Genomic DNA, 24174 nt, shown 5'->3' on the forward strand with positions numbered 1-24174 from the left:
CACCAGTCATTACTGGGCACCGGATATAGTACCAGTCATTAAAGGGCACCAGATATAGTACCAGTCATTACTGGGCACCGGATATAGCACCAGTCATTACTGGGCACCGGATATAGTACCAGTCATTAAAGGGCACCAGATATAGTACCAGTCATTACTGGGCCCTGGATATAGCACCAGTCATTACTGGGCACTGGATATAGCACCAGTCATTACTGGGCCCTGGATATAGCACCAGTCATTACTGGGCCCTGGATGTAGTACCAGTCATTACTGGGCCCTGGATATAGCACCAGTCATTACTGGGCACCGGATATAGTACCAGTCATTAAAGGGCACCAGATATAGTACCAGTCATTACTGGGCCCTGGATATAGTACCAGTCATTACTGGGCCCTGGATATAGCACCAGTCATTACTGGGCCCTGGATATAGCACCAGTCATTACTGGGCCCTGGATATAGCACCAGTCATTACTGGGCCCTGGATATAGCACCAGTCATTACTGGGCACTGTATATAGTACCAGTCATTATTGGGCAAAGAATAGAGTACCAGTCATTAGTGGGCACAGGATATAGTACCAGTCATTACTGGGCACCGGATATAGTACCAGTCATTACTGGGCACCGGATATAGTACCAGTCATTACTGGGCACTGGATATAGCACCAGTCATTACTGGGCACTGGATATAGCACCAGTCATTACTGGGCACTGGATATAGTACCAGTGATTAAAGGGCACCGGATATATTACCAGTCATTACTGGGCACTGGATATAGTACCAGTCATTACTGAGCACCGGATGCAGTACCCGTCATTACTGGGCACCGGATATAGTACCAGTCATTACTGGGCCCTGGATATAGTACCAGTCATTAAAGGGCACCAGATATAGTACCAGTCATTACTGGGCCCTGGATATAGCACCAGTCATTGCTGGGCACTGGATATAGCACCAGTCATTACTGGGCACCGGATATAGTACCAGTCATTAAAGGGCACCAGATATAGTACCAGTCATTACTGGGCCCTGGATATAGCACCAGTCATTGCTGGGCACTGGATATAGCACCAGTCATTACTGGGCCCTGGATATAGCACCAGTCATTACTGGGCACCAGATATAGTACCAGTCATTGCTGGGCCCTGGATATAGCACCAGTCATTACTGGGCACTGGATATAGCACCAGTCATTACTGGGCCCTGGATATAGCACCAGTCATTACTGGGCCCTGGATGTAGTACCAGTCATTACTGGGCCCTGGATATAGCACCAGTCATTACTGGGCACCGGATATAGTACCAGTCATTAAAGGGCACCAGATATAGTACCAGTCATTACTGGGCCCTGGATATAGTACCAGTCATTACTGGGCCCTGGATATAGCACCAGTCATTACTGGGCCCTGGATATAGCACCAGTCATTACTGGGCCCTGGATATAGCACCAGTCATTACTGGGCCCTGGATATAGCACCAGTCATTACTGGGCACTGGATATAGCACCAGTCATTACTGGGCCCTGGATATAGCACCAGTCATTACTGGGCACCAGATATAGCACCAGTCATTACTGGGCCCTGGATATAGCACCAGTCATTACTGGGCACTGGATATAGCACCAGTCATTACTGGGCACTGGATATAGTACCAGTCATTAAAGGGCACCAGATATAGTACCAGTCATTACTGGGCACCAGATATAGCACCAGTCATTACTGGGCCCTGGATGTAGTACCAGTTATTACTGGGCCCTGGATATAGCACCAGTCATTACTGGGCACCGGATATAGTACCAGTCATTAAAGGGCACCAGATATAGCACCAGTCATTACTGGGCCCTGGATGTAGTACCAGTCATTACTGGGCCCTGGATATAGCACCAGTCATTACTGGGCACCGGATATAGTACCAGTCATTACTGGGCACTGGATATAGCACCAGTCATTACTGGGCACCGGATATAGTACCAGTCATTAAAGGGCACCAGATATAGTACCAGTCATTACTGGGCCCTGGATATAGTACCAGTCATTACTGGGCCCTGGATATAGCACCAGTCATTACTGGGCCCTGGATATAGCACCAGTCATTACTGGGCCCTGGATATAGCACCAGTCATTACTGGGCACCGGATATAGCACCAGTCATTACTGGGCCCTGGATATAGCACCAGTCATTACTGGGCCCTGGATATAGCACCAGTCATTACTGGGCACCGGATATAGCACCAGTCATTACTGGGCACCGGATATAGTACCAGTCATTACTGGGCACCGGATATAGCACCAGTCATTACTGGGCACCGGATATAGTACCAGTCATTACTGGGCCCTGGATATAGCACCAGTCATTACTGGGCACCGGATATAGCACCAGTCATTACTGGGCACCGGATATAGTACCAGTCATTACTGGGCACCGGATATAGCACCAGTCATTACTGGGCCCTGGATATAGCACCAGTCATTACTGGGCACCGGATATAGCACCAGTCATTACTGGGCACCGGATATAGTACCAGTCATTACTGGGCACCGGATATAGCACCAGTCATTACTGGGCACTGGATATAGCACCAGTCATTACTGGGCACTGGATATAGCACCAGTCATTACTGGGCACTGGATATAGCACCAGTCATTACTGGGCACTGGATATAGTACCAGTCATTACTGAGCACCGGATGCAGTACCCGTCATTACTGGGCACCGGATATAGTACCAGTCATTACTGGGCACCGGATATAGTACCAGTCATTACTGGGCCCTGGATATAGCACCAGTCATTACTGGGCACCGGATATAGTACCAGTCATTAAAGGGCACCAGATATAGTACCAGTCATTACTGGGCCCTGGATATAGTACCAGTCATTACTGGGCCCTGGATATAGTACCAGTCATTACTGAGCACCGGATGCAGTACCCGTCATTACTGGGCACCGGATATAGTACCAGTCATTACTGGGCACCGGATATAGTACCAGTCATTACTGGGCCCTGGATATAGCACCAGTCATTACTGGGCACCGGATATAGTACCAGTCATTAAAGGGCACCAGATATAGTACCAGTCATTACTGGGCCCTGGATATAGTACCAGTCATTACTGGGCCCTGGATATAGTACCAGTCATTACTGGGCACCGGATATAGCACCAGTCATTACTGGGCCCTGGATATAGCACCAGTCATTACTGGGCCCTGGATATAGCACCAGTCATTACTGGGCACCGGATATAGCACCAGTCATTACTGGGCCCTGGATATAGCACCAGTCATTACTGGGCACCGGATATAGCATCAGTCATTACTGGGCCCTGGATATAGCACCAGTCATTACTGGGCACCGGATATAGCACCAGTCATTACTGGGCACCGGATATAGCACCAGTCATTACTGGGCACTGGATATAGCACCAGTCATTACTGGGCCCTGGATATAGCACCAGTCATTACTGGGCCCTGGATATAGCACCAGTCATTACTGGGCCCTGGATATAGCACCAGTCATTACTGGGCACTGGATATAGCACCAGTCATTACTGGGCACCGGATATAGCACCAGTCATTACTGGGCCCTGGATATAGCACCAGTCATTACTGGGCACCGGATATAGCACCAGTCATTACTGGGCCCTGGATATAGCACCAGTCATTACTGGGCACCGGATATAGCACCAGTCATTACTGGGCACCGGATATAGCACCAGTCATTACTGGGCACTGGATATAGCACCAGTCATTACTGGGCACTGGATATAGCACCAGTCATTACTGGGCCCTGGATATAGCACCAGTCATTACTGGGCACCGGATATAGCACCAGTCATTACTGGGCACCGGATATAGCACCAGTCATTACTGGGCACTGGATATAGCACCAGTCATTACTGGGCACCGGATATAGCACCAGTCATTACTGGGCCCTGGATATAGCACCAGTCATTACTGGGCACCGGATATAGCACCAGTCATTACTGGGCACTGGATATAGCACCAGTCATTACTGGGCACTGGATATAGCACCAGTCATTACTGGGCCCTGGATATAGTACCAGTCATTACTGGGCACCGGATATAGCACCAGTCATTACTGGGCACCGGATATAGCACCAGTCATTACTGGGTCCTGGATATAGCACCAGTCATTACTGGGCCCTGGATATAGCACCAGTCATTACTGGGCACCGGATATAGTACCAGTCATTACTGGGCCCTGGATATAGCACCAGTCATTACTGGGCCCTGGATATAGCACCAGTCATTACTGGGTCCTGGATATAGCACCAGTCATTACTGGGCACCGGATATAGCACCAGTCATTACTGGGCACCGGATATAGTCTCTATTATTCTTGAATCACTGATGAACCGCCTTGTGCCCGTTACTATGTGCCGCCATATCTCTGTAACCACAGGCCCACCATACGGCACTGGCACGTGTGTCTGGTCCGTGCCTCGGCTTCTCCCCGCTCCCGCTATCATCACTGATTGGCACCACATTCTGCTCCCGCTATCTTGTGCGCAGGTGCCGTGTTGGGCGCCGGAGTTTTCTGTGCCGCAGATTATTAATTCATCGCCGCGTTGTCGGAACCGCTGGATTTTCACTTGTCTCCAATGAAGTCCTCCATTTTTCCACCTTGTCGTCTTGTTTCCTCCTCCACCTTTTTCTGTGGCTCCGGTGTTTGACATTCTGTTCCTGTTTCCTAATCACATCTGAGGCGTAATCTCTACCCTGAGAAATGGCGCCACTTTACCACGAGTGTTTTTTTCACACTTGGCTAAATCACATTACGATAGAACAAAGTAGATGCAAAGTGCTGCTCTCCACGGACTCGGCGGCCGTCGCTCACCCGCGCTGATTACTCGCCATTCAGACCAAGAAGTCTGCAATAGACGCGACATTAACTCCTCCGCTGCCGGAGCAGCTCGGCTCGGGTGCCTAATTAACCCTTCCGCACCCCGGGGTCACACATCAGCCATCGCAGTGCCCTCATTAGTTCCACAGGTGACACTGCCACTAATTACATCCGTGACTTTCGTGCCTCATTCTGGGTGGCCTGACCGCAGGGTTTTTTCTGATTTTTGCATTTATTTTGGGTGGCCCTGGTGAAGTTTTGCAGGTTGCCTGTGTGTAGGTGAGATCCCCCTCATCCCGAGGGGCCCGGATCATTTCCTACGCGGCGTCCTCTGTGCCCTGGCTCCGGGATCTCAGCTATGAAAGGGGCCATTGTTCCAAGTTTTCTAACAAAACACGGTCCGCGCTTGTCCGCCATCTACCGCTGCCTGTGAAAACTGTGTAGACAGACAGACAGACAGCGGCGGACGAACAGAGAAAGCTTTGTGTAACATTTGGCCTGATAAACCCACAGCGGAAAGCCCGGGGGCATCTCTGCGCAAATTTGTGACTGATCCCCCTTCCATAATGCTCCATTTACAGGGGCCGCCTGTTTGTTTGCCTCCCGTCTTCTCGCTTTGTTGTCCGGGCCTCGGAGATTCTCGTGAAGCGTCGTAGTGTGCGGCCGATGAGTCGCTGCTTTGTGTTGGCCGCCGCGCTTAATGTCCGACCGCCTTTGAACGTGGGCTCGGGGCGTTATCGAGGGACATGAAGTACGGCCTCCAGCTGCCAAGAATCCAGCGGCTATTAATACGCCTCGCATTAAGTCGCCATTGTGGTGGTGGCCGCCGCGCATTGCTGTGCAGTTAGGTCAGTGGTGGAGACTGTACGGCGGCTCCCGCTGCTGGAGCGCGTTCACACAGGAGCTGCGTCTGTAGAAATGGCGGAGCAGCCGTGCTCGGTGACAATATGGCGCACGTCACATGATATAGACACCGCTTGTCCCACTGACACACAGGAAGCACCAACTTCTGCAGTCACTGCGCCATAATGACCTGAGGGGCCACATTACATGACCGCATCTACGGATGGCACCAGACAGTTCGGCTCCTGAGCGTCCCCCGATGTCTCCGTGCAGTGATGTCACGTAACCTGGGGGTCCAGGTGAGAGGGAGAGACAATGGGGCAGAGTGATGACTCTGAATGTCTCTGTTGCTCATAGCAACCAATCACAGCCCAGCTCTCATTTTACCAAAGCAGAATGGAAGCCGCACTCTGATTGGTTGCTATGGGCAGCAGAGACGGCTGAGCGATGAGACGTCGCCGTACAGCAGGAGTCATGGCCGCCGTGGCCCCCGCCTGCATTGGCTTCTCCTGAATTCTGCAGTTTTTCTGTTTTCATCTTCAGATTTAACACAATTAATCTCAAATGTGAAGTTGTGTGGATGTCTGTGCAGGGCGCCATGACTTATACAGGATGCGAGAAATGAACAAGACCGGGCAAAAGGAAGCAGCAGACGAAGGACCCCATTGTATCTTTAATACCCCAACCCCTCCACTGTCTTTCTTTTACCCCGACCCCTCAATAGTTCATTACAGTCAACCCCCCCCCCACACACACACACTTTCCCTTTAACACCCTTCCCCCCAACATTGTCTATTACCCAACCCTAACCCCCCTGTCCCTGTAATTACCCTCTCCACTGATCATCCATTGCCCCCCGGCTGTCCTTCTGTTACCCCAACCCAAACCATCAATGTCCCTGTGTTTACCCCGCCTTCCCACTGTTCATCTATTACCCCGACCCCTCCCGCTGTCCTTCATTTACCTGCTTCCTTCCCCGGGACTGTCCGACTGTTACCCCAACCCAAACCATCAATGTCCCTGTGTTTTCTCCTTCTTCCCACTGTTCATCTAGTACCCCGACCCCTCTGTCCTTCCATTACCCTGCCCCCCCAGGACTGTCCAACTGTTACCCCAACCCAAACCGTCAATGTCCCTGTGTTTTCTCCTTCTTCCCACTGTTCATCTAGTACCCCGACCCCTCTGTCCTTCCATTACCCTGCCCCCCCAGGACTGTCCAACTGTTACCCCAACCCAAACCGTCAATGTCCCTGTGTTTACCCCTCCATCCCATTGTTCATCTATTACCCCAAACCCTCCCATTGTCTTTCTGTTACCCCAGTCCCCCCCAGGGCTTAGTGTCCAGATTAACCCTTGGCCCCTTCCTCTCTCCCCAGGACGTGTCTTGGCGCCAGGGACCCGTACTGCGGGTGGGACAGTAAGAAGAAGCGCTGCACCACCCTGGAGGACAGCTCCAACATGAGCCTGTGGTTCCAGAACATCACGGACTGCCCGGTAAGTGGCGCTGCCTACTGCGTGCATGAAAGGGATTGCCTAATATAAATCTCATCCTATGATTGGAGAGCGATACTAACCAATCAGAGAAAAGGATCCCATCCTCCTAATAGCTTCTTCTGTTGGATCGCTGGGTCCATATAAAAGTGCGGAGTTTTCATTAGCGCTGATTGGTGATATTATTGTTTAATTCTAAAGCTCGACTTGTATCATCGTGCAATGTCTCAATATGCATTAGTGTCTATTATAATATAAAGGAGTTGTATTATGTTAGGAAACCATGCGGCTTCCTGCCATGCACAGCGCCCCTCATATCCATGGTTGTGTTGGGTATTGCAGCTCAGTCCTGTATCGTTAGATAGTGCACACAGGCCATTGAGAAAGCATAGAGTGAAGGCGCAGACCCCCGGTACCACGCGTTTCATATCTGTACCTGTCCTGTCTCTGTAAAGTTCCATCTCCCTCTATAATCGGTGGTTTGGGGTCTCCCAGCTCTCCGCAGCCCATCAGTCAGCAGGTAGATGCTGAAAATAAAGACGGGATTCTTAGTGTAAAAAGTGCGGCTTTCACGCTCCCAGCTGGAGGTTGAGCTCCTATACGAAGCGTCGGGGAGAATTTCTATGTCTTGGATTTTCATGCTGGAGCGGCTCGCGGGTGGGGGCACTTGATACAATAAGGTGTGGACCGAGGCTGAAGTGTCTCCCGTGCAGGCCTAGAATACCTGCGCCTCCATGTTATTATCGCCACTCTCCCTCTTCTTGCAGGTTCGCAACTTGACAATTAACGGAGGACTCGGGGTGTGGGCAGCCTGGCAGCCATGCCAGCACTCGGATGGAGACTCCACGTGTCTGTGCCGCTCCAGGACCTGTAATAATCCTGCTCCACGCTGCGGGGGCCGTGAGTGTGAGGGGTCCCGTATAGAGATAGCCAACTGCTCACGGTGAGTACAAGTTTATTAATCAATAATAATGGACCCTGAACCCAAAACACAGAGGTCAAGGGTCACAAAGTCTGCAGTGAGTGAATAGGTTACATACAACTCCCATTCCAAAAAAGATGTGCCTCTGTGTACAATGTAAGGCCGGGATCACACATACGCGAGATACGGCCGAGTCTCGCAGGTGAAAACCCTCCTCTGGCGCCAGCACTCCGGAGCGGAGCGTGCAGCTCCATGTATTGCTGTGCGGCTACACGCTCCGCTCCGGAGTGCCGGCGCCAGAGCTGGGTTTTCACCTGCGAGACTCGGCCGTATCTCGCGTATGTGTGATCCCGGCCTAAAGGAAACCACAATGTAATGATCTGGAAATCCTTCATCTCAATATTTTATCACACAGAACAGATCAGATGTTGGACATTTTCCTATTTCATTTGATAAATTAACTAATTTAGAAATTGATGGCAGCAACACATACCCCATTTTGCCTAGGTTGTGTCCCCCACAGTGCCCGGGCCATGTCTCCTACTGTGCCCCATGTTGCATCCCCCACTGTGCTCCAGCCAGCATCAGCCACTGTGTCCCGGGCCACATAACCCCCCGTCTCCCACGGTACCCAGGTGGTGTCCCTCACTGTGCCCCAGGCCGCGTCCACCATTGTGCCTGGGTGGGCCGTGTCCACCATTGTGCAGCATTCCCTCTTCTTCTTACAACAGTATGTATTTGTCAGGGAAGTGAGGAGACAGCTGAAGTTTTGGGAGAAGAACGTTGTGCCCTTCTTGTCTGATGTCTGGTTTTTGCTGCTCCCCAGTTTGGGGTCTTTGCTGTATTTCTTGTTTCGTAATGCGCCAAATGTTTTCTATTGGTGGAAGGTCCGGACTGCAGGCGGTTGATTCAACACTGGACTCTTCTTCTACGGAGCCATGCTGTGTGATGTTTGCAGGATGGGGTTTTACCATTGTCCTGCAGAAATATAAAAGGTCTTCACTGAAATAGACGCTGTCTGGATGGAGCAGATGTTGTTCTATTACCTCTATAAAATGCTCAGTATTGATGGCGCCTTTAATGTGTGCCCTGCCCCTGTCATAGGCACTAATGCTCCCCATACATCAGAGATGTGAACTGTGCACTGAGAACGAGCTGGATGGTCCCTCGTCCCCCATAACTAGATGGATGGTCCCTCTCCCCCATAACGAGCTGGAATGTCCCTCTTCCATCATATCTAGCTGGATGGTCCCTCTCCCCCATAACGAGCTGGATGGTCCCTCTTTCTCCATAACGAGCTGGATGGTCCCTCTTTCCCCATAACGAGCTGGATGGTCCCTCTTTCCCCATAACGAGCTGGATGGTCCCTCTTTCCCCATAATGAGCTGGATGGTTCCTCTTTCCCCATAACGAGCTGGATGGTCCCTCTTTTACCATAACGAGCTGGATGGTCCCTCTCCCGCATAACGAGCTGGATGGTCCCTGTTTCCCCATAACGAGCTGGATGGTCCCTCTCCCTCATAATGAGCTGGATGATCCCTCTTCCCCCATAACGAGCTGGATGGTCCCTCTCCCTCATAACGAGCTGGATGGTCCCTCTTCCCCATAATGAGCTGGATGGTCCCTCTCCCTCATAATGAGCTGGATGGTCTCTCTCCCTCATAACGAGCTGGATGGTCCCTCTTCCCCATAATGAGCTGGATGGTCTCTCTCCCTCATAACGAGCTGGATGGTCCATCTTCCCCCATAACGAGCTCGATGGTCCCTCTCCCTCATAACAAGCTGGATGGTCCCTCTCCCCCCAAACAAGCTGGATGTTCCCTCTCCCCCATAACAAGCTGGATGGTCCCTCTCCTCCTGAGTCTGAAGAACACTGTGTCCCGGGCTTGTTAAAAGTCTTCACATTCTGATTAATCCGACCACAAAATAGCTTTCCAGTTTTCTTCTGTCCATTACAAATGGTCTTTGGCTCAGAGAATACGACAGCGTTTCTGGATTGTTCTGATATACAGCCTTCATTTTATATGACAGAGCTGTAACTTGCATTTGTGGATTACACGATAACCTGTGATCACAGATAATGATTTCTGAGTTACATCCTGTATTATACCCCAGAGCTGCACTCACTATTCTGCTGGTCTAGTCACTGTGAACATGGATTATATTACTGATCCTGAGTTACATCCAGTATTATACTCCAGAGCTTCACTCACTATTCTGCTGGTGCAATCACTGTGTACATACATTACATTACTGATCCTGAGGTACATCCAGTATTATACTCCAGAGCTTCACTCACTATTCTGCTGGTGCAGTCACTGTGTACATACATTACATTACTGATCCTGAGGTACATCCAGTATTATACTCCAGAGCTTCACTCACTATTCTGCTGGTACAATCACTGTGTACATATATTACATTACTGATCCTGAATTACCTCCTGTATTATACTCCAGAGCTGCACTCACTATTCTGCTGGTGCAGTCACTGTGTACATACATTAGATTACTGATCCTGAGTTACATCCTGTATTATACTCCAGAGCTGGACTCACTATTCTGCTGGTGCAGTCACTGTGTACATACATTACTGATCCTGAGTTACACCCTGTATTCTACTCCAGAGCTGCACTCACTATTCTGCTGGTGCAGTCACTGGGTACATACATTACATTACTGATCCTGAGTTACATCCTGTATTATACTCCAGAGCTTCACTCACTATTCTGCTGGTGCAGTCACTGTGTACATACATTACATTACTGATCCTGAGGTACATCCAGTATTATACTCCAGAGCTTCACTCACTATTCTGCTGGTACAATCACTGTGTACATATATTACATTACTGATCCTGAATTACCTCCTGTATTATACTCCAGAGCTGCACTCACTATTCTGCTGGTGCAGTCACTGTGTACATACATTAGATTACTGATCCTGAGTTACACCCTGTATTCTACTCCAGAGCTGCACTCACTATTCTGCTGGTGCAGTCACTGGGTACATACATTACATTACTGATCCTGAGTTACATCCTGTATTATACCCCAGAGCTGCACTCACTATTCTGCTGGTGCAGTCACTGTGTACATACATTACATTACTGATCCTGAGCTACATCCTGTATTATACCCCAGAGCTGCACTCACTATTCTGCTGGTACAGTCACTGTACATACATTACATTACTGATCCTGAGTTACATCCTGTAATATACCGTACTCCAGAACTGCACTCACTATTCTGCTGGTGCAGTCACCGTGTAGATACATTACATTACTGATCCTGAGTTACATCCTGTATTATACCCCAGAGCTGCACTCACTATTCTGCTGGTGCAGTCACTGTGTACATACATTACTGATCCTGAGTTCCATCCTGTATTATACCCCAGAGCTGCACTCACTATTCTGCTGGTGCAGTCACTGTGTACATACATTACATTACTGATCCTGAGTTCCATCCTGTATTATACCCCAGAGCTGCACTCACTATTCTGCTGGTGCAGTCACTGTGTACATACATTACATTGCTGATCCTGAGCTACATCCTGTATTATACCCCAGAGCTGCACTCACTATTCTGCTGGTGCAGTCACTGTGTACATACATTACATTACTGATCCTGAGTTACCTCCTGTATTATACTCCAGAGCTGCACTCACTATTCTGCTGGTGCAGTCACTGTGTACATACATTACTGATCCTGAGTTCCATCCTGTATTATACCCCAGAGCTGCACTCACTATTCTGCTGGTGCAGTCACTGTGTACATACATTACATTACTGATCCTGAGTTACATCCTGTATTATACTCCAGAGCTGCACTCACTATTCTGCTGGTGCAGTCACTGTGTACATACATTACTGATCCTGAGTTACATCCTGTATTATACCCCAGAGCTGCACTCACTATTCTGCTGGTGCAGTCACTGTGTACATACATTACTGATCCTGAGTTACATCCTGTATTATACTCCAGAGCTGCACTCACTATTCTGCTGGTGCAGTCACTGTGTACATACATTACATTACTGATCCTGAGTTACATCCTGTATTATACCCCAGAGCTGCACTCATTGTGGCTGATATCAGTCACATATGATGTAATGTCTGGGTGTTATATCAGTACTGGAGCGTTATAAGAGGGGCAGCTGATGCTGCGTGGTGGATTATTCTTTCTCCTGACCGGTCACTGCTGAGATTCTGGTGCAGTGGGTTGTACACATCTGTGGCTGCTCTTCCATATGGAGGTTGTTGCTGCCGCTCAGGAGACGAGTTTTTCTTTCTGTTCGTTCTCTGACAGCTCAGGGAAGAAAGCTCCAGAGGTTTATTCTCTGCTGATCTGGAGCCCCAGACCCGGTTGTGCTTCTGACTTGTGCACAGGAGTTTACACTCTGTCTTTATTGGGGTTACACTGAGGGAATCTGTTGCACAGTGTAGCCCCTCAGTCTGGCACTGCTGTGTGCATGGGGCGGGGGTCATGTCTGCCTCCTGCAGAATATACAGTGCTATGGCTGATAATCAGGTGTGAGGAGGGAGAGTGAGGCAGAAAGCACAAACTTTACGCCCTGCACTGGAGGAGAAGCTGGTGGTGGCAGGAGGAGGCTGTGACCTGCTGCTTCCCAGCCTTCATCCATATGAGATGTGCGCCCTCTTGCTGCAGTGGAGGGAAATACATTATTATTATTATTTATTGTTATAGCGCCATTTATTCCATGGCGCTTTACATGTGAGGAGGGGTATACATAATAAAAAACAAGTACAATAATCTTCAACAATACAAGTCCCGCCTGGTACAGGAGGAGAGAGGACCCTGCCCGCGAGGGCTCAATCTACAAGGGATGGGTGAGGATACAGGAGGAGAGAGGACCCTGCCCGCGAGGGCTCACAATCTACAATGGATGGGTGAGGATACAGTAATAGAGAGCACCCTGCCCGCGAGGGCTCACAATCTACAAGGGATGGGTGAGGATACAGGAGGAGAGAGGACCCTGCCCGCGAGGGCTCACAATCTACAAGGGATGGGTGAGGATACAGGAGGAGAGAGGACCCTGCCCGCGAAGGCTCACAATCTACAAGGGATGGGTGAGGATACAGGAGGAGAGAGGACCCTGCCCGCGAGGGCTCACAATCTACAGGGGATGGGTGAGGATACAGTAGGAGAGAGGACCCTGCCCGCGAGGGCTCACAATCTACAAGGGATGGGTGAGGATACAGGAGGAGAGAGGACCCTGCCCGCGAGGGCTCACAATCTACAAGGGATGGGTGAAGATACAGGAGGAGTGAGGACCCTGCCCGCGAGGGCTCACAATCTACAAGGGATGGGTGAGGATACAGGAGGAGAGAGGACCCTGCCCGCGAAGGCTCACAATCTACAAGGGATGGGTGAGGATACAGTAGGAGAGAGGACCCTGCCCGCGAGGGCTCACGATCTACAAGGGATGGGTGAGGATACAGTAGGTGAGGGTAGAGCTGGTCATGCAGCGGTTTGGTCGATCGGTGGTTACTGCAGGTTGTAGGCTTGTCGGAAGAGGTGGGTCTTCAGGCTCTTTTTGAAGCTTTCGATGGTAGGCGAGAGTCTGATGTGTTGTGGTAGAGGGTTCCAGAGTAGGGGGGAAGCACGGGAGAAATCTTGTATACGATTGTGGGAAGAGGAGATAAGAGGGGAGCAGAGAAGGAGATCTTGTGAGGATCGGAGGTTGCGTGCAGGTAAGTACCGGGAGACGAGGTCACAGATGTATGGAGGAGACAGGTTGTGGATGGCTTTGTATGTCATGGTTAGGGTTTTGTACTGGAGTCTCTGGGTAATGGGGAGCCAGTAAAGGGATTGACAGAGGGGAAAAGCCGGGGAATAGTGAGGGGATAGGTGGATTAGTCGGGCAGCAGAGTTTAGAATAGATCTGAGGGGTGTGAGAGTGTTAGAGGGGAGGCCACAGAGCAGGAGGTTGCAGTAGTCAAGGCGAGAGATGATGAGGGCATGGACTAGGGTTTTTGCAGATTCTTGGTTGAAAAATGAACGGATTCGTGAAATATTTTTGAGTTGAAGTCGGCAGGAAGTGGAAAGTGCTTGGATATGTGGTTTGAAGGAGAGATCAGCGTCAAGGATTACCCCGAGGCCATCCAGATGACTGAAACAACTCTGCACAATCCCATCATCCATCTCGGAGCACTCACATCATCCAGCTCCGAGCCCTCACATCATCCAGCTCCGAGCACTCACATCATCCAGCTCCGAGCACTCACATCATCCAGCTCGGAGCACTCACATCATCCAGCTCGGAGCCTTCACATCATCCACCTCGGAGCACTCCCATCATCCAGCTCGCAGCACTCACATCATCCAGCTCGGCCATGTAATCCGCTGCTGCTGCCATCATCCCACACACAGGTGCTGGCTCACAGTCTGAACTTCATCTGTAATTAAAATGTGACACATTGTAGCGCTGCGCGACGCTCGTCACATGCTCTGTGAGCCGTTGTGGGGTCTCGGGGGCTGCCACATCTACGCGTTTGCTTACTGCGCTCACTTTATGCTAATTACATGCTAATTCAGTGTTAACGAGTCTCTCAGCAACTTTTCACGTCTGATACCCCCTCCTCCCCCATTTGCCGCTGCATTAATTCCACCTTTTCCTAATTCTTGGGAATAATTCATGCAGAGAAGTGCTGAGAATTGTACATTCTGCTCAGAGACACGGCTGATATAAAGTGCTGGCCGGTAACTGCGGCTGTCCGACATCCGCTCGCATCGCTCTGTGTAACGCCCTGGTGCAGTTTTATTCTTGATTGCTGATATAAAGTGCTGGCCGGTAACTGTTGCTGTCAGACGTCCGATCGCCTCGCTCTGTGTAATGCCCTGCCGTGGTTTTATTCTTGATGACTGATACAAAGTGCTGGCAGGTAACTGCGGCTGTCAGACGTCCGCTCGCATCGCTCTGTATAACGCCCTTGCGTGGTTTTATTCTTGATGGCTGATATAAAGTGCTGGCCGTTAACTGCGGCTGTCAGACGTCCGGTCGCCTCGCTCTGTGTAACACTTTGGCGCTGTTTTATTCTGTACGGCTGATACAAAGTATTGGCTTGTAACTGCAGCTGTCAGAAGTCCGGTTGCATTGCTCTGTGTAACATCCTGGTGCTGTTTTATTCTTGATGGCTGATATAAAGTGCTGGCCGGTAACTGCAGCTGTCAGACGTCCGGTCGCCTCGCTCTGTGTAACGCCCTGGTGCTGTTTTATTCTTGATGGCTGATATAAAGTGCTGGCCGGTAACTGCAGCTGTCAGACGTCCGCTCGCATTGCTCTGTGTAATGCCCTGGTTCTGTTTTATTCTTGATGACTGATACAAAGTGCTGGCAGGTAACTGCGGCTGTCAGACGTCCGCTCGCATCGCTCTGTATAACGCGTGGTTTTATTCTTGATGGCTGATATAAAGTGCTGGCCGTTAACTGCGGCTGTCAGATGTCCGCTCGCATTGCTGTGTGTAACTCCCTGGTTCTGTTTTACTCTTGACGGCTGATACAACGTGCTGGCCGGTAACTGCAGCTGTCAGACGTCCGCTCGCATTGCTCTGTGTAACGCCCTGGCGCTGTTTTGTTCTTGATGGCTGATATAAAGTGTTGGCCGGTAACTGCGGCTGTCAGACTTCTGGTCGCCTCGCTCTGTGTAACACTTTGGCGCTGTTTTATTCTTTACGGCTGATGCAAAGTATTGGCTTGTAACTGCAGCTGTCAGACGTCCGGTTGCATCGCTCTGTGTAACGCTCTGGTGCTGTTTTATTCTTGATGGCTGATATAAAGTGCTGACCGGTAACTGCTGCTATCAGACGTCCGCTCGCATTGCTCTGTGTAACACCCTGGTGCTGTTTTACTCTTGACGGCTGATATAAAGTGCTGGCCGGTAACTGCTGCTGTCAGACGTCCGGTCGCATCGCTCTGTGTAATATCCTGGTGCTGTGTTATTCTTGATGGCTGAATCCTAGTTAATGATAAACTTACCTGGAGCAGCCAGTGCCAGGCAGCAGCTGCCAAGGCAAACAGGATCATGGGGTGCATTAAAAGAGGTCTGGATACACATGATGAGAGCATTATACTGCCTCTGTACAAATCCCTAGTTAGACCGCACATGGAGTACTGTGTCCAGTTTTGGGCACCGGTGCTCAGGAAGGATATAATGGAACTAGAGAGAGTACAAAGGAGGGCAACAAAATTAATAAAGGGGATGGGAGAACTACAATACCCAGATAGATTAGCGAAATTAGGATTATTTAGTCTAGAAAAAAGACGACTGAGGGGCGATCTAATAACCATGTATAAGTATATAAGGGGACAATACAAATATCTCGCTGAGGATCTGTTTATACCAAGGAAGGTGACGGGCACAAGGGGACATTCTTTGCGTCTGGAGGAGAGAAGGTTTTTCCACCAACATAGAAGAGGATTCTTTACTGTTAGGGCAGTGAGAATCTGGAATTGCTTGCCTGAGGAGGTGGTGATGGCGAACTCAGTCGAGGGGTTCAAGAGAGGCCTGGATGTCTTCCTGGAGCAGAACAATATTGTATCATACAATTAGGTTCTGTAGAAGGACGTAGATCTGGGGATTTATTATGATGGAATATAGGCTGAACTGGATGGACAAATGTCTTTTTTCGGCCTTACTAACTATGTTACTATGTTACTATGATACAAAGTGCTGGCCGGTCACTGCTGCTGTCAGACGTCCGCTAGCATTGCTCTGTGTAACGCCCTGGTTCTGTTTTATTTTTGACGGCTGATATAAAGTGCTGGCCGGTAACTGCGGCTGTCAGACGTCCGGTCACATTGCTCTGTGTAATGTCCTGGTGCTGTTGTACTCTTGACGGCTGATACAAAGTGCTGGCCGGTAACTGTGGCTGTCGCACGTCCACTCGCATTGCTCTGTGTAACACCCTGGCGCTGTTTTATTTTTGATGGCTGATCTAAAGTGCTGGCCGGTAACTGCTGCTATCAGACATCCGCTCGCATTGCTCTGTGTAATGCTCTGGTGCTGTTTTCCTCTTGATGGCTGATATAAAGTGCTGGCCGGTAACTGCGGTTGTCAGACGTCCGGTCGCCTCGCTCTGTGTAACGTCCTGGCGATGTTTTATTCTTGACGGCTGATATAAAGTGCTGGCCGGGAACTGCTGCAGTCAGATATCCGCTCGCATTGCTCTGTGTAACAACATGGCGCTGTTTTCCTCTTGATGGCTGTTATAAAGTGCTGGTCGGTAACTGCAGCTGTCAGACGTCCGCTCGCATTGCTCTGTGTAACGCACTGGCGCTGTTTTATTCTTGATGGCTGGTACTTGAGTCTTCTTCTATTTCACTTCTTGATTGCCGAATGTTATTGTGGGATGTACATGAAGAAGCTCCGCCCCATTATAATTTCTGCTTTCTGGCTCCTCCCCTTCATATTCACGTTACTAAAGAGAAGTCAAGATTCCTCCTTGCAACAAATAATTCATGGTAGGATGATATTTTCAGGGGGTCCAGTGAGTTCGCTGCGGAGTTTTGCTTTCCACAGAGTTTTTCTTGCTGACTGACAACATTTGAAAAACTTTTACAGTGAGAGAGAAGTTTGTGCTCCGCGATTGGTCATGTGACCTGTCAATCATGCACATTGTGATGTGAGAGCTACAACGACTGACATTGACATCTGCTTCCTTCCCTGCAGGAATGGCGGCTGGACCCCGTGGTCTTCTTGGGCACAGTGCAGCACGTCCTGTGGGATCGGCTTCCAGGTGCGGCAGAGGACGTGTAGTAACCCGGCCCCACGATTTGGAGGAAGAGTGTGCGTGGGACAGAGCAGAGAGGAGCGGTGAGCGCCTCCCTGTGGTGTCATCTTGTACCCCTAAATCACGAGCCAGGTCTTGGCAGGTAGACGGTTAATGCCACAGCGATATCTGCACATTTAAAATGATTGTCTGTCACTTTGTAGCTCCTGCAGCCGCTCAGATAACGGCCTGTAACATTAATTATTCAGGATCCTGTGAACTGAGCAGAGATTGTATCATTACCACCATCTCACCGTGTTCTCTATAGCAAAGAGATAATATCTGCTCCCCGGATTTCACTTAGTAAACAAGCAGCAGTTCATTAATATTGTATTTCATTAATGATCCCCCTGAAATAATAAATCGATAGTGGAAGAGTATTTAATCATGAATCTGGCAAAAGCAGTGCAACGATAGAGCAGGAAGTCATCCCGGGGCCTAATTTCTAGGAGAAAGATGTGCACAGGTATTATACTCCAGAGCTGCACTCACTGTTCTGCTGGTGCAGTCACTGTGTACATACATTACATTACTGATCCCGAGTTACACCCTGTATTATGCTCCAGAGCTGCACTCACTATTCTGCTGGTGCAGTCACTGTGTACATACATTACATTACTGATCCTAAGTTACCTCCTGTATTATGCTCCAGAGTTGCACTCACTATTCTGCTGGTGCAGTCACTGTGTACATACATTACATTACTGATCCTGAGTTACCTCCTGTATTATACTGCAGAGCTGCACTCACTATTCTGCTGGTGCAGTCACTGTGTACATACATTACATTACTCATCCTAAGTTACCTCCTGTATTATGCTCCAGAGTTGCACTCACTATTCTGCTGGTGCAGTCACTGTGTACATACATTATATTACTGATCCTGAGTTACCTCCTGTATTATACTCCAGAGCTGCACTCACTATTCTGCTGGTGCAGTCACTGTGTACATACATTATATTACTGATCCTGAGTTACCTCCTGTATTATACTCCAGAGCTGCACTCACTATTCTGCTGGTGCAGTCACTGTGTACATACATTATATTACTGATCCTAAGTTACCTCCTGTATTATGCTCCAGAGTTGCACTCACTATTCTGCTGGTGCAGTCACTGTGTACATACATTACATTACTGATCCTGAGTTACCTCCTGTATTATACTCCAGAGCTGCACTCACTATTCTGCTGGTGCAGTCACTGTGTACATACATTATATTACTGATCCTGAGTTACCTCCTGTATTATACCCCAGAGCTGCACTCACTATTATGTTGGTGCAGTCATTGTGTACATACATTACATTACTGATCCTGAGTTACCTCCTGTATTATACTCCAGAGCTGCACTCACTATTCTGCTGGTGCAGTCACTGTGTACATACATTACATTACAGATCCTGAGTTCCTTCCTGTATTATACTCCAGAGCTGCACTCACTATTCTGCTGGTGCAGTCACTGTGTACATACATTACATTACTGATCCTGAGTTACATCCTGTATTATACTCCAGAGCTGCACTCACTATTCTGCTGGTGCAGTCACTGTGTACATACATTACATTACTGATCCTGAGTTACATCCTGTATTCTACTCCAGAGCTGCACTCACTATTCTGCTGGTGCAGTCACTGTGTACATACATTACATTACTGATCCCGAGTTACAACCTGTATTATGCTCCAGAGCTGCACTCACTATTCTGCTGGTGCAGTCACTGTGTACATACATTACATTACAGTTCCTGAGTTCCTTCCTGTATTATACTCCAGAGCTGCACTCACTATTCTGCTGGTGCAGTCACTGTGTACATACATTACATTACTGATCCTGAGTTACATCCTGTATTATACTCCAGAGCTGCACTCACTATTCTGCTGGTGCAGTCACTGTGTACATACATTACATTACTGATCCTGAGTTGCATCCTGTATTATACTCCAGAGCTGCACTCACTATTTTGCTGGTGCAGTCACTGTGTACATACATTACATTACTGATCCCGAGTTACACCCTGTATTATGCTCCAGAGCTGCACTCACTATTCTGCTGGTGCAGTCACTGTGTACATACATTACATTACTGATCCTGAGTTACCTCCTGTATTATACCCCAGAGCTGCACTCACTATTCTGCTGGTGCTGTCACTGTGTGCATACATTGCATTACTGATCCTGAGTTACCTCCTGTATTATACCCCAGAGCTGCACTCACTATTCTGCTGGTGCAGTCACTGTGTACATACATTACTATACAAAATAAATGATACAAAACTATGTAAAGCAGTTAATACAAGAGAAGATAGTATTCTGCTACAGATGGATCTGGATAAGTTGGAAACTTGGGCTGAAAGGTGGCAGATGAGGTTTAACAATGATAAATGTAAGGTTATACACATGGGAAGAAGGAATCAATGTCACCATTACACACTGAATGGGAAACCACTGGGTAAATCTGACAGGGAGAAGGACTTGGGGATCCTAGTTAATGATAAACTTACCTGGAGCAGCCAGTGCCAGGCAGCAGCTGCCAAGGCAAACAGGATCATGGGGTGCATTAAAAGAGGTCTGGATACACATGATGAGAGCATTATACTGCCTCTGTACAAATCCTTAGTTAGACCGCACATGGAGTACTGTGTCCAGTTTTGGGCACCGGTGCTCAGGAAGGATATAATGGAACTAGAGAGAGTACAAAGGAGGGCAACAAAATTAATAAAGGGGATGGGAGAACTACAATACCCAGATAGATTAGCGAAATTAGGATTATTTAGTCTAGAAAAAAGACGACTGAGAGGCGATCTAATAACCATGTATAAGTATATAAGGGGACAATACAAATATCTCGCTGAGGATCTGTTTATACCAAGGAAGGTGACGGGCACAAGGGGGCATTCTTTGCGTCTGGAGGAGAGAAGGTTTTTCCACCAACATAGAAGAGGTTTCTTTACTGTTAGGGCAGTGAGAATCTGGAATTGCTTGCCTGAGGAGGTGGTGATGGCGAACTCAGTCGAGGGGTTCAAGAGAGGCCTGGATGTCTTCCTGGAGCAGAACAATATTGTATCATACAATTATTAGGTTCTGTAGAAGGACGTAGATCTGGGTATTTATTATGATGGAATATAGGCTGAACTGGATGGACAAATGTCTTTTTTCGGCCTTACTAACTATGTTACTATGTTACTATGTTACTGATCCTGAGTTACCTCCTGTATTATACCCCAGAGCTGCACTCACTATTTTGTTGGTGCAGTCACTGTGTACATACATTATATTACTGATCCTGAGTTACCTCCTGTATTATTCCCCAGAGCTGCACTCACTATTCTGCTGGTGCTGTCACTGTGTGCATACATTGCATTACTGATCCTGAGTTACCTCCTGTATTATACCCCAGAGCTGCACTCACTATTCTGCTGGTGCAGTCACTGTGTACATACATTACATTACTGATCCTGAGTTACCTCCTGTATTATACCCCAGAGCTGCACTCACTATTTTGTTGGTGCAGTCACTGTGTACATACATTATATTACTGATCCTGAGTTACCTCCTGTATTATTCCCCAGAGCTGCACTCACTATTCTGCTGGTGCTGTCACTGTGTGCATACATTGCATTACTGATCCTGAGTTACCTCCTGTATTATACCCCAGAGCTGCACTCACTATTCTGCTGGTGCAGTCACTGTGTACATATATTACATTACTGATCCTGAGTTACCTCCTGTATTATACTCCAGAGCTGCACTCACTATTCTGCTGGTGCAGTCACTGTGTACATACATTGCATTACTGATCCTGAGTTACCTCCTGTATTATACCCCAGAGCTGCACTCACTATTCTGCTGGTGCAGTCACTGTGTACATACATTACATTACTGATCCTGAGTTACCTCCTGTATTATACCCCAGAGCTGCACTCACTATTATGTTGGTGCAGTCATTGTGTACATACATTACATTACTGATCCTGAGTTACCTCCTGTATTATACTCCAGAGCTGCACTCACTATTCTGCTGATGCAGTCACTGTGTACATACATTACATTACTGATCCTGAGTTACATCCTGTATTATACCCCAGAGCTGCACTCACTATTCTGCTGGTGCAGTCACTGTGTACATACATTACATTACTGATCCTGAGTTACATCCTGTATTATACTCCAGAGCTGCACTCACTATTCTGCTGGTGCAGTCACTGTGTACATACATTACATTACTGATCCTGAGTTACCTCCTGTATTATACCCCAGAGCTGCACTCACTATTCTGCTGGTGCAGTCACTGTGTACATACATTACATTACTGATCCTGAGTTACATCCTGTATTATACCCCAGAGCTGCACTCACTATTCTGCTGGTGCAGTCACTGTGTACATACATTACATTACTGATCCTGAGTTCCTTCCTGTATTATACTCCAGAGCTGCACTCACTATTCTGCTGGTGCAGTCACTGTGTACATACATTACATTACTGATCCTGAGTTACATCCTGTATTATACTCCAGAGCTGCACTCACTATTCTGCTGGTGCAGTCACTGTGTACATACATTACATTACTGATCCTGAGTTGCATCCTGTATTATACTCCAGAGCTGCACTCACTATTTTGCTGGTGCAGTCACTGTGTACATACATTACATTACTGATCCCGAGTTACACCCTGTATTATGCTCCAGAGCTGCACTCACTATTCTGCTGGTGCAGTCACTGTGTACATACATTACATTACTGATCCTGAGTTACCTCCTGTATTATACTCCAGAGCTGCACTCACTATTCTGCTGGTGCAGTCACTGTGTACATACATTATATTACTGATCCTGAGTTACCTCCTGTATTATACCCCAGAGCTGCACTCACTATTCTGCTGGTGCTGTCACTGTGTGCATACATTGCATTACTGATCCTGAGTTACCTCCTGTATTATACCCCAGAGCTGCACTCACTATTCTGCTGGTGCAGTCACTGTGTACATACATTACATTACTGATCCTGAGTTACCTCCTGTATTATACCCCAGAGCTGCACTCACTATTTTGTTGGTGCAGTCACTGTGTACATACATTATATTACTGATCCTGAGTTACCTCCTGTATTATTCCCCAGAGCTGCACTCACTATTCTGCTGGTGCTGTCACTGTGTGCATACATTGCATTACTGATCCTGAGTTACCTCCTGTATTATACCCCAGAGCTGCACTCACTATTCTGCTGGTGCAGTCACTGTGTACATATATTACATTACTGATCCTGAGTTACCTCCTGTATTATACTCCAGAGCTGCACTCACTATTCTGCTGGTGCAGTCACTGTGTACATACATTGCATTACTGATCCTGAGTTACCTCCTGTATTATACCCCAGAGCTGCACTCACTATTCTGCTGGTGCAGTCACTGTGTACATACATTACATTACTGATCCTGAGTTACCTCCTGTATTATACCCCAGAGCTGCACTCACTATTATGTTGGTGCAGTCATTGTGTACATACATTACATTACTGATCCTGAGTTACCTCCTGTATTATACTCCAGAGCTGCACTCACTATTCTGCTGGTGCAGTCACTGTGTACATACATTACATTACTGATCCTGAGTTACATCCTGTATTATACCCCAGAGCTGCACTCACTATTCTGCTGGTGCAGTCACTGTGTACATACATTACATTACTGATCCTGAGTTACATCCTGTATTATACTCCAGAGCTGCACTCACTATTCTGCTGGTGCAGTCACTGTGTACATACATTACATTACTGATCCTGAGTTACCTCCTGTATTATACCCCAGAGCTGCACTCACTATTCTGCTGGTGCAGTCACTGTGTACATATATTACATTACTGATCCTGAGTTACCTCCTGTATTATACCCCAGAGCTGCACTCACTATTCTGCTGGTGCAGTCACTGTGTACATACATTACTGATCCTGAGTTACATCCTGTATTATACCCCAGAGCTGCACTCACTATTCTGCTGGTGCAGTCACTGTGTACATACATTACATTACTGATCCTGAGTTACCTCCTGTATTATACCCCAGAGCTGCACTCACTATTCTGCTGGTGCAGTCACTGTGTACATATATTACATTACTGATCCTGAGTTACCTCCTGTATTATACTCCAGAGCTGCACTCACTATTCTGCTGGTGCAGTCACTGTGTACATACATTACATTACTGATCCTGAGTTACATGCTGTATTATACCCCGGAGCTGCACTCACTATTCTGCTGGACATTTCCAT

General features: G+C 48.1%; 2 protein-coding genes across 2 annotated transcripts in view; one reads left to right on the forward strand and one right to left on the reverse strand.

Moving 5' to 3' along the window:
• Window positions 1-24174, forward strand: part of SEMA5B (semaphorin 5B) — a 265455-nt gene that overhangs the window by 212971 nt on the left and 28310 nt on the right. The window contains exons 13-15 of the mRNA XM_069732617.1: window positions 7086-7203; window positions 7968-8143; window positions 17815-17958. Of these exons, the coding sequence (XP_069588718.1) occupies window positions 7086-7203; window positions 7968-8143; window positions 17815-17958 (438 nt within the window). The remainder of the gene's footprint in view (window positions 1-7085; window positions 7204-7967; window positions 8144-17814; window positions 17959-24174) is intronic.
• The window catches only part of SLC49A4 (solute carrier family 49 member 4), a 142286-nt gene continuing 127100 nt past the window's right edge, over window positions 8989-24174 (reverse strand). The window contains exon 9 of the mRNA XM_069732620.1: window positions 8989-9100. Within this exon, the coding sequence (XP_069588721.1) occupies window positions 9090-9100 (11 nt within the window). The 3' untranslated portion in view covers window positions 8989-9089. The remainder of the gene's footprint in view (window positions 9101-24174) is intronic.

Source organism: Ranitomeya imitator, chromosome 7, assembly GCF_032444005.1.
Source record: "Ranitomeya imitator isolate aRanImi1 chromosome 7, aRanImi1.pri, whole genome shotgun sequence".
In the NCBI taxonomy this organism is placed as follows: domain Eukaryota; kingdom Metazoa; phylum Chordata; class Amphibia; order Anura; family Dendrobatidae; genus Ranitomeya; species Ranitomeya imitator.